This window comes from Equus asinus, chromosome 7 (assembly GCF_041296235.1).
Source record: "Equus asinus isolate D_3611 breed Donkey chromosome 7, EquAss-T2T_v2, whole genome shotgun sequence".
In the NCBI taxonomy this organism is placed as follows: domain Eukaryota; kingdom Metazoa; phylum Chordata; class Mammalia; order Perissodactyla; family Equidae; genus Equus; species Equus asinus.
In genome coordinates this window covers 70,187,751-70,204,408 of record NC_091796.1, presented here as the reverse complement: position 1 = coordinate 70,204,408, position 16,658 = coordinate 70,187,751, and the positions used below count along the sequence as shown (strand labels likewise).

The 16,658-nt window shown below is 39.1% G+C and overlaps 1 protein-coding gene across 5 annotated transcripts in view; it reads right to left on the bottom strand.

Annotated features, from left to right (window-relative positions):
- LRRC9 (leucine rich repeat containing 9) overlaps window positions 1–16,658 on the bottom strand; it is a 115,044-nt gene that overhangs the window by 90,840 nt on the left and 7,546 nt on the right. For 4 of the 5 annotated variants that reach the window (XR_006530143.2, XM_044773679.2, XM_070513710.1 and 1 more), the window contains exons 6-7: window positions 16,321–16,391; window positions 12,408–12,590 (exon numbers count right to left, since the gene is read on the bottom strand). Coding sequence is in view for 4 of the 5 variants with exons in the window: in XM_044773679.2 (XP_044629614.2) it covers window positions 12,408–12,590; window positions 16,321–16,391 (254 nt within the window). In the remaining variant the exon portion in view is untranslated. The remainder of the gene's footprint in view (window positions 1–12,407; window positions 12,591–16,320; window positions 16,392–16,658) is intronic. The other variant, XM_044773684.2, reaches the window with a different exon arrangement.

The window sequence follows — 16,658 nt, the reverse complement described above, 5'->3', positions numbered from 1 at the left end:
TTACTAAATTGTCAATCTAATTCAATTATCTTGAATTCCTTAATACCAATGGATCATGCAATTATTAAAAAGTTTACCATGATACACTGATTAGAATACACCAGGTAAATGGTGTTTATGAGTTATATTAGTCAAAAATAAATAGCTGAGGAGAAAATAAAGAAATCAGGTGTACTATTACAATGTGACCTAGTTTAAACTGCTTACTTGAAATAATGAAGGTATTTTTTTAATCAAGAAATCTGTACCTCAAGTAAGTTGGAAGGCTTGCATTCTGTTCTTGACATATATTTTCTATGGATGCAGTCTCTTGTTATGTGATTTATTTAGTAGAGAGTGGATAGTCAAGACCCCACCAGAATTATTTGGCAAAAAAAATGGAACAGAAACAAATATATGGCATGCTGAACAGGCCAAAGGAATTTCCTTTCCTATGCATATTATGAAGTCCTGAAGTGGAAATCACTAAAGTTCTCTGCAAAAAATAAGGGATTCATAGAATAGAACAATGAAGAAAAAAAATCCGTTTTAGGATGATGATTAACAAATAAAAATTCCTGATAAAGAAGAGCTTATTTCTGAGGTGCAACTGAGTTAGAAGGAAAAACTGTACTAAGGAAATGGCAAATGGTATTTCTTAATTTTTTGCCTGTTTGGAGAAAATAGAAAATCCAATAAAAAGTGCTTTGGATCAGTGGCAGCTAAAAAAATTTCTAATGAATTCTTAAATCTAAGACAACAAGAGAACATAGGGTGGAGGCAGGGCTGCTAGATAAAATAGAAGATGCCAAGTCAAGTTGAATTTCAGATAAACAACAAATGTTTTAATATAATACTTAATAAACTTACTTATACTTATTTACTTATACTAAAACTTTTTTTATTGTTTATCTGAAATTCATATTTAACCTGGAGTCCCCTAGGTGGGGGACCAAAAAAAGATTTAAAAATTCCGCTTTTATTTTGTTTGTAAATTTTATTTTTCAAAAACCAAAAAATTGTAGGATGTACAACGAAAAGTCCACCTTCCATACTTGTTCCCCATCTGCCCAGCTGCCCCATCTTCCGTAGATAACCACTGACTTGTTTCTAGCGGATCCCTCCAGTTTCTTCTACTCTATTAAGAATATACCTATATCTAGAGATAGGAACAAAAATTGTGACATTTGACTATTCCCAAACTCTTCTAAAACCACTTAGTGTGTCATAACAATAAATATGAGTTATCACTCAGGCTTCTTTTCCCCTTGTTGTTGTTTACCCTCGTTATCAATCAGAGTTTTTCATCCTTGCTGTCTGAGCTGCCCCCGGGCCTCCCAGCCTACAACTTTGTAGGCTGACTATATTCAGTTCGCTTTTTGTGTTTGGACTTTTAAGAATTAATGTCACAGTCATTGTCAATACCTTTGGTGGAATTACTTGCTTGTTACAGTAAAAAAGTTTTTTGAAAATTAGAATACAATGCTAAATTAAGTTGCATGTGTATATTCAGTTAAGACAAAATTTGATCCATTTGCTTCTTTGATGGCCAAAAAAAATTTAAAAGTTGTAAGCAGAAATATGCTCAATGACAGTTTCATAGTAATTATGTTTATAGTACTTAGTAATTAAAATAGACTTTTATGCCCATTAACTCATGGGATCCCCACAACAACCCTGTGAAGGGCAGGTACTATTTTCATCATCACTATTTTAATAGTTCAGAAAACTGAAGCTTTGAGAGGGGAAAGGCCTTGCCTAAGTGACAGATAGTAACGGATGCAACCAGGGCTTGAACCCAAGTCTTCTGATTTGAACTCCCATATTCTTTGTTCTGTCCCATGATGACCCTGTGCTGGTCCTCCTGGTAGGTCCTGACTTCACTTGCCACTTGTAGTTTACACAAACTACTCCACAGGCATGGGTGGAAATTTAAAGAATCAATAGTACTATTCAGGAGTTTATCACCTTAGAGAATTGCCACAACCTAGTATAACCTGTCTTCTTAATGAACGGTAATGAAGAAAGCATCTTGGAAATCTATATGCAATCGTTAAATTAAAAATACTTTGAATTTGAAAAATCATTTTGGTCTGAATCAAAAGTTGAGCTATATTGTATATCCTGTTTGTGCCTTAAAAGGTAAAGAAAGGACAAATATCTTACAGTGGGAAAGCTGAGATATAATGAAATAATTTAAGACAAGATTTTAGGAACTGCATAACAATTCCTTATTTCGTTTTTTAAACTAAAATATCTCTGACATATAATATAATGTATGAGAAACTCAGTCAGAATGTCACAAGAACCTGCCTTTCTCAGTTCTTCTCATTCTCCTCTGCAGGCTCCTTCTCTCTCTCTCCAGTCTCTAATGCCCAAGTAACACACTTCCCCATCCACACTATCCCCTTGGTGATTCATCCAATCCTCAGCTTGGTACCATCTTTCTACTTTCAATTTTCATAATTATATCTCCAAATTAGGCTACTCTCTTAAATAGCAGGCTGATATATCCAATTACTTATTGAACATATCCCTTTGGATGTTGAAAAGGTTGTTAAAACTCTATATGCTTAAAATTAAACTGTGATTCTTCTAAACCTACTCCTCTATAACTCTTTCTCATCTCATCAAATAGCAACCCCATCCCTCCTTCAGCTGCTTGGGCCAATAGCTTGGAATTATTCTCCACTTCTTCCTCTGCACCTTGCATGCAATCTATCAGCAAGTCCAGATGGGCTCCAAGACGTCATCATCATGGCAGCTTGAGAGGACCCCTTTGTCTCTCCCCTTCAATCTACAGTGAATAAGGGAGTGACGCCAGCATCAGGGCAGAGTTGTTCCCTTTGTTTTCCCCCTCTAAGTTACAACCCATCAGACATCCATTGACCAACAAAGGAGTCCCTGCGCAGCACACCAGAATGCCTGAGTGATCCACGCATCTATACATCTGAAGGTGGGTGGACTGGACCTCCTAGAGGCAGGGGAACTAGGGGAGCAGCTCCCTCCTCCTCCCCCCCTGCTGGTGGCAATCTAAAACGCGGAATGCTGGTGGAAACACCAGTACACGCCAGTGCCCACAAGCTGTAGGGGCAAACAAGGCACTCACAGCCTGGCCTCTGCCTGTCCCCCCACCCCCAGCAACGACAGGTGGTGCACATGTCCTGAAGATTCAGGACACAGAGCGGAGCCAGTGACCCAGCCCCTGCCTGCTCCCTCAGCAGTGGTGCTGGTCTTTCCAGCAGTGGGGATAACATCTGAGGTGTGAATTTCCCTGGTGGGGGCAGAGTGCCCTGACTGGAGGTTTCAAAGAACACTGGTGTGAGCCAATGACCAGAGGCTGTAAGACCAGCAACAATACTTGTGGCTTAGCCCCTGCCCCTTCCCCAGCAGTGGCAGGTGTCAACTGTGACCTGAGTCTTCAGGAACCATGGCAGAACTCATTACCCATCCCCCAGTGACTGCACCCCCGGCACTGGCTCTACCAGCAGTGGGGGCTGCATACAAGAACCCAAGCCCTGGCAGCAACAGTGACACCTGTGAACCCAGAAGCCCTGGCAGTGGTGCTGCCAGCACCCCCTGATAACCCAGGAGCAGCAGCACAGGTGGTGAATGGGGCAGCAATACAACAAGGCTGTGGAGAGCCCATGGAGAGCCAGTGAGGGAACACAAGACCCAGATAACACCAGAAGCAGCAGAAGTGCTCAGAGCCTGGTGACCCCAGTGGCAACACCTGAGACTACAGTGACATTCTAAGCAACAAGGCACCAGCAATCTCAGAGGCACAAGCAGCAAGAGGAGGGCACTGACGATGCCTCTAGCAAAGGCAGTAGAGAGTGGAAAGTGCAGGCTCTCAAATACAACCAGAAATAGCTCAGAACTAAAGTAACCAAAGTCCTACCCAAATAAGAAAGGTGGTTACTATCACAAATGCACCAGAAGAGGATCAATTCATCAAGTACCATGAGGAACTACAGTAACATGGCAGCACAGAAAGAGAATGATAACTCTACAGAGAGTAAAACATCCACAACTCAACAAACGCTATATTGCCCAACATACCAGGATGCTGGAGAGATCCACACACTGGTACATACAATGGTGAGTGGATTGGAGCACACAGAGGAGGTGAACCAGGGGAAGAGCTGAAGCAGTGCCCAGGATCTTGGCCCCCCTGGTCATGGTGGCTGAGTCAGCTGCCCCCAGCTCCAGAGAACCTGGTGGGCAGCAGCAGAGGTGTGTGTGCAACTCCAGCTTCTCAGCCATGGCAACACCTGCAGCCATGGGGAGTGGAGTGGTAGGGGAGGTGGAGCCCCGTGATCCCAGGCCCCCAGCTGCAGTTCAGAGCCTGGTAGCAGCAGCAGAGACATGTACACAATTCTGACCTCCCAACTACAGTGGTGCCTATGGCCACAAGGAAACAGGCATCAGCAGAAGCAGTGCCCATGAACCTGGCTCCTTCCATAATCTCCCCCACCTTCTGCCATTGTGGTGGAGCTTCTGACTCAGGTGATCTTGGACATGACAGAGGCATCAGCCATTCCTGTACTCTCATGGCAACCATGGTGACACCGGCAACAGCAAGGCATCAGTGACCCCCAGAAGTGCAGGCAGCAACAATGAGAGTATCAACAACACGCCTAACAGAGGCAGTGGAGAACAGAATGTGCAATTCTCAAATATAGCCAGAGGAAGCTCAGGTAAGAGAAAGCAAAAACTAGTGCTATAGTGCCACTTACTGAAAACAAAAGAAAGGCCTCTAGTCTCCAATTGCTTAGTTAGAATAAAAACAAACAAAGCTATACCTAAATAAGAAAAGTGTTTGCTACAACAAATGCATTGGCAGAGGAATAACTCAGCAAGTACCATGAAAAGCCACACTAACATGGCATCACACACACACAAGAAAACAATTCTCCAGACACCAAACATAAAGTCATGGAAGAATGTGGTCTAACTGGTAAAATTCAAACAGCTGTCATGAAGAAACTGAATGAGCTACAGCAAAACTCAAAGGCAGATCAATGAGCTCAGGAATAAAACCAAGGAACAGAAGGAACACTTTATCAAAGAGACTCTAAAAAAGAATCAAACAGAAATTCTGGAGCTGAAGAGCAGAAGAAATGAGATGAAGAATGCATAAAAAGCACTGGAAATAGAGCAGAACATATGGAAGAGATAATTAGTGAGCTCAAAGATAGAAACCTAGAAATGATGCAGGCAGAAGAGGAGAGAAAATTAATATTTTTTAAAAATGTTGAAATTCTATGAGAATTATGTGATTCCATTAGAAAGGGAGGATACATAAGGATAATGGGAATCCCAAAAGGAGAAGAGAGACAGAAGGGAGCAGAGAGCTTAGTTAAAGAAATTATAGCTGAGAGCTCCCCAAACCCGGGGAAGGAACTGGATATACAAATCCATGAAGCTAATAGAACACTCAATTATCTCAATGCAAAAAGACCTTCTCTAAGACACATGATAATAAAACTGTCAAAAGTCAATGACAAAGATAGACTATTAAAGGCAGTCAGGGGAAAAAACAATAACCTACAAGGGAACCCCCATTAGGCCATTAGCAGACTGCTCAGCAAAAACTCTACAGGCCAAGAGAGAGTGGAATGATACATTCAAAATATTGAAAGATAAAAACTGTCAGCCAAGAATACTCTATCCAGGAAAGTTATCTTTCAGATATGAACAAGAAATAAAGGTTTTCCCAAACAAACAAAAGCTGAGAGAGTTCAACGCCACTAGACCTGCCTTACAAAATGTTAAAAGAAGCTCTCCTACCTGAGACAAAAAAGCAAAGGTATACAAAACCTTGAGCAGAAAGCTGCAACTCTATATCAGAATAAGTTAGTAAACACTTAATTATAACATAAGAGTTAAAGGGAAAGGAAACATTAAAAATAACTATAACCACTTCAATTTGGTAATGAATTCACAATACAAAAAGGAAGAATTTGTGAGAACAAAAACATAGAAAGGGAAGAGGAAAAAGATAGAACTTGCATAGGTAAATGAAGATAAGATGCTATCAGCAGAAAAAGGACTATCTTTTCTATGAGACCTTTTATGCAAACCTCACAGTAACCACAAAACAGAAACTCAGCAGAGTCACAAAACATAAAAAAAGAGGAAACTGAGAAACACATCACAGAAAACCACCAAACTGAAATAACAGACAGAAACACAAGGAAAAAGAAACAATAAAATTATACAGCTAACAGAAAACAAGATAAAATGGCAATATTAAGTCCTCACATATCAATAATCAGTCTGAATGTAAATGAATTGAATTTACCAATCAAAAGACACAGAGTGGTTGGATGGATTAAAAAACAAGACCCCACAATATGCGGCCTCCAGGAGACCCATTTCAGCTCTAAATACAAACATGGGTTCAGAGTGAAAGGATGGAAGATGATAGTCCAAGCAAATGGCAACAAAAAGAAAGTAGGTATAGCCATACTTATATGAGACAAAACAGACTTCAAGCTGGAAAAGATAACAAGAGACAAAGATGGACATTATATAATTTTTAAAATTTTCCTTTTTCTTTGTTTTGGAGGAAGATTAGCCCTGAGCTAACATCTGCTGCCAATCCTCCTCTTTTTGCTGAGGAAGACTGGATCTGAGCTAACATCCATGCCCATCTTCCTCCACTTTATATGTGGGACGCCTACCACAGCATAGCTTGCCAAGCAGTGTCGTATCCGCACCCAGGATCCAAAGTGGCAAACCCTGGGCAGCCGAAGTGGATGGTGCACACTTAACTGCTGTGCCATTGGGCCAGCCCCAAGACATTATGTAATTTTAAAGAGGACAATCCATCAAGAAGACATAACATTTATTAATATGTATGCACCTAACATAGGAACACTGAAGTATATAAAGCAACTATTAACAAACCTAAAGGGAGAAATTGACAGCAACACAATAACAGTAGGGGACTTTATATCCTATTTAAATCAATGAATGGATCATCCAGACAGAAAGTCAACAAGGAAACACTGGCCTTAAATGAAACATTAGACCAGACGGACTTAACAATCATATAGAGAACATTCTATCAAAAATCAGCAGAATACACATTCTTCTCAAGTGTGTATAGAAAAATTTCAAGGATAGACCATATGTTGGGAAACAAAACAAGTCTCAATAAGTTTAATAAGATTTGAAATCATATCAAGCATCTTTTCTGACCACAATGATATGAAACCAGAAATTGGCAACAAGAAGAAAGCTGGAAAAGTCACAGATATGTGGAGACTAACATGCTACTGAAAAACTATTGGATCAACTAAGAAATAAAAGGAGAAATAAAAAAAATACCTGGAGACAAATGAAAATGAAAACATGACATACCAAAATCTATGGAATGTAGCAAAAGTGGTACTAAGAAGGAAGTTTGTAGCAATACAGGCCTACCTCAAGAACAAGAAAAATCTCAAATAAACAATCTACCATTACTCCTAAAGGAACTAGAAAATAGAAGAACAAATGCAGCCTAAAGTCAGTAGAAGGAAGGAAATATTAAAAACCAGAGCAGAAATAAAAGAAATAGAGACTAAAAAGACAATAGCAAAAGTTAATGAAACTAAGATCTGGTTCTTTGAAAAGATAAAGAAAATTGACAAACCTTTAGCTCGACTCACTAAAGAAAAAGAAAGAAGTTTCAAATAAAATCAGAAACTAATGAGGAGAAATGACAATGGATACCACAGAAATACAAAGGAGTTTAAGAGAATACTATGAAAAGCTATACACCAACAAATTGGCTAACTTAGAAGAAATGGATAAATTCTTAGAATCAAACATCCTCCCAAAACTGAATCAAGAAGAAACAGAAAATCTGAATAGACTGATCACTAATAAGAAGATTGAAATTAACATCCTCAAATAAATCAATGTGATATACCACATCAAGAAAATGAGGAATAAAAATCACAAGATCACCTCAATAGATGCAGAGAAAGCATTTGACAAGATTCAACATCCTTTTATGACAAAAACTCTCAATAAGATGGATATAAAAGGAAGGTACCTCAACATAATAAAGGCCATATAGGACAAACCCACAGCTAACATTATACTCAATGGTGGAAAACTAAAAGCTATCTCTCTAAGAACAGGAACAAGACAAGGATGCCCACTCTCACCACTCTTATTCAACATAGTATTGGAAGTACTAGCCAGAGCAATTAGGCAAGAAAAATAACTAAAAGGGACACAAACTAGAAAGGAAGAAGTAAAAGTGTCACTATTTTAGGATGACATGAGTTTACACATAGAGGAGCCTAAAGAACCCATCAAAAAACTATTAGAAATAATCAATGAATACAGTAAGGGTACAAAATCAATGTTCAAAAATTAGTTACATTTATATATACTAACAGTGACCCAGCAGAAAGAGAAATCAAGAAAACAATCCATTTACAATCCCAAGAAAAAGAATAAAATACCCAGGAATAAATTTAACCAAGGAGGTACAAGACTTATACACTGAAAACTATAAGACATTGTTGAAAGAAACTGAAGAAGACACAAAGAAATGAAAAGATATTTCGTGCTCATGGATGGGAAGAAGTAACTAGTTAAAATGTTCATATTACCTAAAGCAATCTACACATTGAATGCAGTCCCTATCAGAATCCCAATGACATTTTTCATGGAAATAGAACAAAGAATCCTAAAATTCATATGGAACAACAAAAGATTCCAAATAGCCAAAGCACCCCTGAGAAAAAAGAACAAAGCTGGAGGCATCATACTCCCTGATTTCAAAGTATACTGCAAAGCTATAGTAATCAAAACAACATGTTACTGGCAGAAAAAGAAAGAGACAGATCACGGAACAGAATTGAGAGCCCAGAAATAAACCCAGGCATATGTGGACAACTAATTTTTCACAAAGGAGCCAAGAACATACAATGGAGAAAAGGCAGTCTCTTCAATAAATGGTGCTGGGAAAACTGGACAGCCACACGCAAAAGAATGCAAGTAGACCACTATCTTACACCATACACAAAAATTAATTCAAAATGGATTAAAGACTTGAATGTAAGACTTGAAACCATAAAACTTCTAGAGGAAAACATAGGCAGTATGCTCTTTGACATCAGTCTTAGCAATATCTTTCTGGATGTGTCTCCTCAGGCAAGGGAAACAAAAGCAAAAATAAACAAATAGGACTACCTCAAACTAAAAAGCTTCTGCACATAACAAATGAAAAGACAGCATACCAATTGGGAGATGATATTTGCAAATCATACATTCAACAAGGGGCTAATATTCCAAAATATATAAAGAACTCATACATCTCAACAACAAAAAAAATCTAACAACTCCATTCAAAAATGGGCAGAGGGGGCCAGCCCAGTGGCATAGCGGTTAAGTTCACGTGTTCCGCTTTGGTGGCCCAGGGTTCATCGGTTCAGATCCCTGGCACAGACTTACACACTGCTCATCAAGCCACGCTGTGGCAGGCATCCCACATATAAAATAGAGGAAGATCGGCACGGATGTTAGCTCAGGGCCAATCTTCTTCAGCAAAAAGAGGAGGATTGGTGGCGGATGTTAGCTCAGGGCTGATCTTCCTAAAAAAAAATAAGAGCAGCGGATCTGAACAGATATTTTTCCAAAGAAGATATACAGATGGCCAATAAGCACATGAAAAGATGTTCAACATCACTAATTATCAGGGAAATGCAAATCAAAACCTCAATAAGATATCACCTCACACCTGTCAGAATGGCTATTATCAAAAAAAGAAGAAATAACAAGTTTTGGAGAGGATGTGGAGAAAAGGGAACCTTATACACTGCTGGTGGGAATTTAAATTGATATGGAAGGTGATACGGAACACAGTATGGAGATTCCTCAAAAAATTAAAAACAGTAGTAGCTTTGTAGTGCGATCTACCATATTAACTACCATATGACCCAGCTACTCTACTTCTGGGCATTTATCCAAAGAATATGCAAACACTAATTTGAAAAGATATATGCATCCCTATGTTCACTGCAGCATTACGTACAATAGACAAGTTATGGAAACAACCTAAGTGCCCATCGATGGACGAATAGATAAAGAAGATGTGGTATATATATATACAATAGAACACTACTCAACCATAAAAAAGATGAAATCTTGCCACGTGCAACAACATGGATGAACCTTGAGGGTATTATGCTAAGTGAAATAATCCAGATGGAGAAACACAAATACTGTATGATTTCACTCATGTGTGGAAGATAAAACAACAGTAAACACATAGATACTGAGAACAGACTGGTGGTTACCAGAGGGGAAGAGGATGGGGGAGGGCAAAAGGGGGAAAGGGGGACATCTCTATAGTGACGGATGGAAACTAGACTTTGGATGGTGAACATGACGTAGTGTACACAGAAGTTGAAATATAATGATGTACACCTGAAATTTATATAATGTTATAAACAAATATGACCTCAATTAAAAAAAAATCCAGATGGGTTCCACCTTTTAACTACTACCAGAATCTGATTACTTTTCACCACTTCCTTTACTAAGACCCTGTATCAAACCATCAACATCTCTCATCCAACTTACTGGAATCTATCTAGTCTCTCTGCTTTTACTTTTTCCCTCTAATCCTCTATTTTTAATCCATTGTCCGAAAGGATCCCTTTAAAACATAAGTCATCTTGTCCCTCCTCTGCTCAGAATTTTCCAGCAGCTCCCATCTCACGCAATGGCCAAAATTCTTACAACATTCTACAGAGCCTGATATAATCTGTTTCCCCCACTGCCCCGACTCCTGTCTTCATCTCTTATTCTCTGGCCCTCACTTACTCAGCTCCAGCCACAGTGGCCTCCTTGTTGTTCTTCAAATATGAGAGGCATGCTCCTACCTCAAGGTGTTTGCACTTGCTGATCCCTGAAAAGCTTCCTCCCTTACTTCCTTCAGGTCTCTGCTCAAAAGTTGCCTTAGCAAAGCCTTTCCCAGCAATTCTATACAATAGCCAACACCCCTTCCTCTGCCCTACCAACAATCCTGTTCCCTTCACCCTTGTTTTATTTTTCTCCATAGCAATTACTACCATCTGACATGCTAGTTGTTTGCTCATTTAGTTGTTCATTATCTGTCTTCACTAGAACATAAGCTCCAAGAAAGCAAGGGTTTTGTCTGTTTTGGTCACTCTGTATCTCTAGTGCCTTGAACTGTACCTGGAAGGTAATAGGCATTAAATACTTGTTAGATAAATTAGTCAGCCACTAATTATGTGAATCATAGTCACTCTGCTCACCTTTGCAGGAACTTCTTGATGTAAAACTAGAGATGATAATGGAAATTTCAAAAATACGGTTGTCACCACAAAGTTTTGCTGTTATTTTTGACAACATTGTTAGAGAAGACACCCCACCCCCAGCCCTCCAATGACTCCGAACACCTGCTAGTAGAAAAGACCTCTAGCCCTTTGCTCAATATTGCAAGACAGTTCACTTCTGAGATTGGGGTGGGAGAGAGGACAATTTCAGACTTGGAAAAAAAGAGGGAGAGAACAGAATTTGAGAATAAATCCTCAGGCTAGCAAAAGAAGAGAAAAAAGTTAAGATTAGCGGATAAAGACATTCTTTATCTACGCTGAGATGATGGATGAGCCACAAAGAAAGAATGGGAGGGTCTCATGTGGGGACATCACATCCTCAGCACATCCTAAATACTCAACAACTATTTTTTGGATGGTTAATTAAGTGAACAAATGAGGCAGGGGGAGTGGTTCACTGGACTGGAAGAAGAGACAGAAATTTAATGTGGAAAGACTATTAATAAACATGGTGACTTCCTATGCACTCCACTCTGAAATTATTATTATTATTGGTGGCAGGTCAAAGCAGCCGCTTTACTGGGAGGTTCACCATCAGTGGCAGCCCAGGAGTAGCTCTCTTCAAGAGTTCAGCAGTGTGGGTAGATGTACTGATACTTCCATGGAACCCTAAATCATCTTTAATTAGATTAAAATCTACCTAATCCTGGCATACTACCATCAACCACGGATATTTTCTAACAATGACATATAATATTACAAATGAGAGGTTACTTGTTTCATATCTACTTTATTTAGGCTTTATTAATTTACATATATATATATAGCACTAATTCAATTATGTTTAACATTGATAATTTTTCAGATTTCCTTCTTTTAGTTTTATATAAATTACAATATTTTTCTATTTCAGCTTCCAGTACTGTCATCAAAATTGAGATCCTGGTACTAATGTTATTATTAGTAGATGTTTATGTGAAATATCCAGCTCATTGGGGCAAAAGTAGAACCAGTGACAAGAATTGACAAGATAATACTACCTACCTTACGTGGACACAGCCAGAAAGAAGCAGTTAATTAAATAAGTCCCAGATACCTAATTGGGGATGCACTTACATCTGCCAGTTCCTTGATTTGCTTTGCTGACACATCAAGCGTGTCAAGTCTTTGAAGGCAAGGTAAGTGATACAACACGTGTGTGGAATAATTACACAGCATACAAACTGGATTGGTTTTATATTGAGGATCATTCAGACATAAATCCTTTAAGTGATGAAGTCTGGTTAAGTTAGTGAGGTCCTAAAACAGCAGCAATAATAATGTTCAATTAATTAATTGTGACTATCCATTTCTAAAGAAGGCATTTGAACACTTAATATCACCATAATTTAATGTAATGCATTCTAATTATGTGCTTAAATATGTTAAAGTGATTTAGATGGATAAAATGTTTTTCTCTAGTGAAAAACACGCTAAATACACAAATAGATCAACAATACTTAAACAGCAGACTCTATATAACTATGCATTTTAAATATAAAAGGCCAAAGGATGTCTGCTGAATCATGCATTCCACCTGGAACCTTGGAGCCAGTCACTTGCACATGTCATTCATTAAGACACCGTGGCCCCTCTGCACAGCCCCTTTGCTAACAATCGCCCCCGGGGCACCTGTTGGTCTCCGGCTTCCTTCACCACCACTCCCCACACTTACACGTAGGAATACTGCTGGCCATTTTCCTTGGCCTCCGGATCCACTCTACTCATGGGACCCCTGCTTTAGTACAATCACCATTGAATCCCTGATTTTTAGTTGTTCTTAAAATATTTTTGTTTTTTTCCTGTAAATGCCTTTTCTACCTATTGAGAGCAACTGAAACCTAGCTTTTTCCTGAGGGTCTCCTTTTTCTCACAACCTATGGAGGCGGAGGGGTTGATAATCCACTCCCAGACCATTTCTCCTTAATATCTTTTATCTTGAAGTTTAAGTCAGTTTACACCTTCTTTATTTGGCATATGGCCCTTGCTTAGCTCTTCAGTCTTGTCTCTCCATATTTAAACCCTAACATTTTAAGTTTTGGCCATACTGCACAACTTGATGCTTCAGAATGTGCCAGACCCTATCTTATCTTTAGACCTTGCTGCTGTATTTGAGTGAACTGAACTTCACCCCAATTTTACCTCTTAATTTGTCAAGATTCAACCTAAGAATCATCTTCTCTTGGAGCTTTATTTCATCCCCCAAGCTTGGGGTAAATGCTCCTCTTATGAACTCTCTTAGCCCCTGGGATTATCTTTGTTATAGAATCCATCACACTCTACTGCCTATTGCTTGTGCATCCACAAGCCTTTGAGCCAAGGGTCTATATGGGCATTGGCCCTTGATCTAAAGCTAAGAATAGTGATTACATTTTTTTTATTAAGATTATGATAGATTACAACCTTGTGAGATTTCAGTTGTACATTATTGTTAGTAATGTTGTGGGTACACCACTTCACCCTTTGTGCGCTCCCCCCACCCCCCCCTTTTCCCTGGTAACCACCGATCAGTTCTCCTTGTCTATATGTTAACTTCCACCTATGAGTGGAGTCATATAGAGTTCGTCTTTCTCTGTCTGGCTTATTTCGCTTAACATAATACCCTCAAGGTCCATCCATGTTGATGCGAATGGTACGATTTTGTCCTTTTTTATGGCATTTTTAAAGTGTTGGAAAAAAAATAAAGAAGAATACACAACAGAGGCCATGGGTGGCCCATAAAGCCTAAAAAATTTTCTAACTGGCCTCTTATAGAAAAAGATTTTCAATTCCTGAGATAAAGTTTTTGAGAGCAGGGTTTGTGTCCTGTTAAACACTGCATTATCAGCATTCAGCACTTAGAACATAGCAGGCAATAAATAAACAATGTGAATTGAATTGAATGATTATTACTTTCTATGAACCTCTAAGACACCCTCACATCTTCCCCAATAACAGCATTACTAGGGCAGTGCCTTGGGTAGGAGGCTATGGTGGGTTGGACTTGAAAGGATGCAATGCTGGCCAAGAGAGTCAGAATCAGAGTTAAGGGAAATCCAGAGCAAGAACCAAGAGGCAGTAGTTCTGAAGATAAAGTACAAATGGAACAGGGAAGCAAGTAGTGAAGCCAGGCTGCTAGAGTCAAGAGTAAGACAGGGTCAGGTGGCCAATGTGTGTCCAAACTCTCTCTGGACAAGCTGAACTTGATTCACTGGCTGGACCTGAGGCTGTGGGCTGGGGCCATGGCAGGAGTAGGACTAAGCAGAGTTGTTCTGAAAGGGATATCTGGGCAGAGCTGTGCAGAGAATTATTTGGTCAAATTCTGCAAGGGCAAGGAAGGTGAACCATTGGACTGTTCTGAGGAGTAAAGACATTCTTTGATTCTGGGTGGCTATTTGCACTTGACCATCAGTCTGGGCTAGGAGATGGTGGGTGTGAACTTTGAAGTCTTACATAGGAAGCCCCACCTACACTCAAAAGTGAGATGACACTGGAGTCTAAAAGGGTACAAAATCTCACTGAAAATTAGCGTGTGGTACCTGGTGTGGATGGATAGTGGCACGGAAGTTACTCCCTCTGACCACCAAGATAAAATCTTTTTAGAGTGGGTGGAAAGGTTAGAGATAAAAATTCAGGATAATAGTGTTTCATGAACATTCTTAATATGAGAATTGTAGAAGCCATTGTGAATCATGTTCAATGAGATGACACATAGTCATCATTATTATAGAGAGCCTTTTTAAAATTATGCCATATAGTGAATTTTCATAGTAATCCTATTTCATCCCCATTTTTTTAATGAGATTGAAATAGAATAGGTTAATGTAATTAAAGTGATAGTAATAATAACAAAATAGCACATCTTTTGAGTGCTTACTGTGTGCTAGTCATTATTCTAAAAGCTTGACATTATTATTTCACTTAAATTTCATGTTCCCACTGTATTATGCCGCCTCTGGTTTGTAACAGGTCAGAACTACAGATCTTTCTGCTTATGCTCTTCACCACCATAAGGCTGCCATGTCTAGCCTGGGTGAGATAAACATCCAGATGCCTTCCTGGCAGGGCAAGCCCTTATCCTCCCAGCCTTCTGCATTTATCTCCTTCAGCCTCAACTATCGATTCTCTCACTGGATCTGTTCCAGCCACGCAGAATTGCTAGTTTCTGGAATTTGCCATACCCTTTCTACCTTATAAGTCCCTCACACCTTCGCCTGGAATGCTCTTCCCCTAGGCAACTCTTACTCACGTCTCATGTTAGCTTAAACATTACCTCTCACAGTATTCTAAATTTATCTCAGTGTTGAACCAGGTTGGTAGTGATGCAGGTGGTAAGAAATGGTCAGAATCTGGACAAATTCTGAAGGTAGAGCCAATAGAATTTGCTGATGGATTAGGTACGGAGTATAAAAGAATAAGTGGAGTCAGAAATGACTCTAAGGATTTTGCTTAAGTTACCAGAAGAATGGAGATGCCATTTGGAGAGGTGGAGAAGGCTGCAGGAGAAACAGGTTTGGAGGAAGGGTAGACCAGTCTGAATTAGGATAGGCGATGTCTATAGTTCTGGGAGTTGTTAGGGAAAGTACAGGTACCAGTTTAGGAGTAATAGCTGATAAAAAGCATTTAAAGTCATAAGGTATGATGAGATTATTTAGAGAATGAACGCAGACGGAAATGAGAAAGATCCTGGGACTGACCTGGGGCAGTCTGTTTTTCAGATGCTAGGAGAGGATGAAAAACCAGGAAACTGAAGAGGTGTAGCCAGAAAGCTCGGAGGAAAACAGAGAAAGTAGTATCCTAACAGCCAAGCAGACAGTGATTTGTTTGGTTTTAATAGAGTCAGATCACTAGGGCCAATTTGGTCGGCTAACTCTAAAATTTCTGGGAGTAGTGAGTAGTCCAAAACAATTAAATTATCCCTTAAAAGGGGGATATTTAGTCCATTTTCTGCATTAAGATAGTTCATGATCCAGGCTGATTAGTAAAAATGAATTATTCCACTTAAACATACCTTGAAAGAACATATTTGGTTACCAGAAAGGTTTAATCTTTCCAGTTGTTCATTGGGATCAAGAGAACGACCTTTAAGAAATAAGATGAAAGAAAAATTAAATTTCTTGTTGTACCTTCTATTCATATCCAGTCATATTTCTGAGTTGCATATGGCCATCATTTCTTGCATATAAATAAGGCTAACAGTACCATTGTATAATTAGTAACCACTGATTAATGGATAATATTTTCATATCTGTAATCATAGATTCAGAAATGCTTTGCAAAGATATCATACAAAAAATTCTAAAAGAAAGAAATGTAAGAGTGTACTTTTCATACTGAAAAAATTATTGC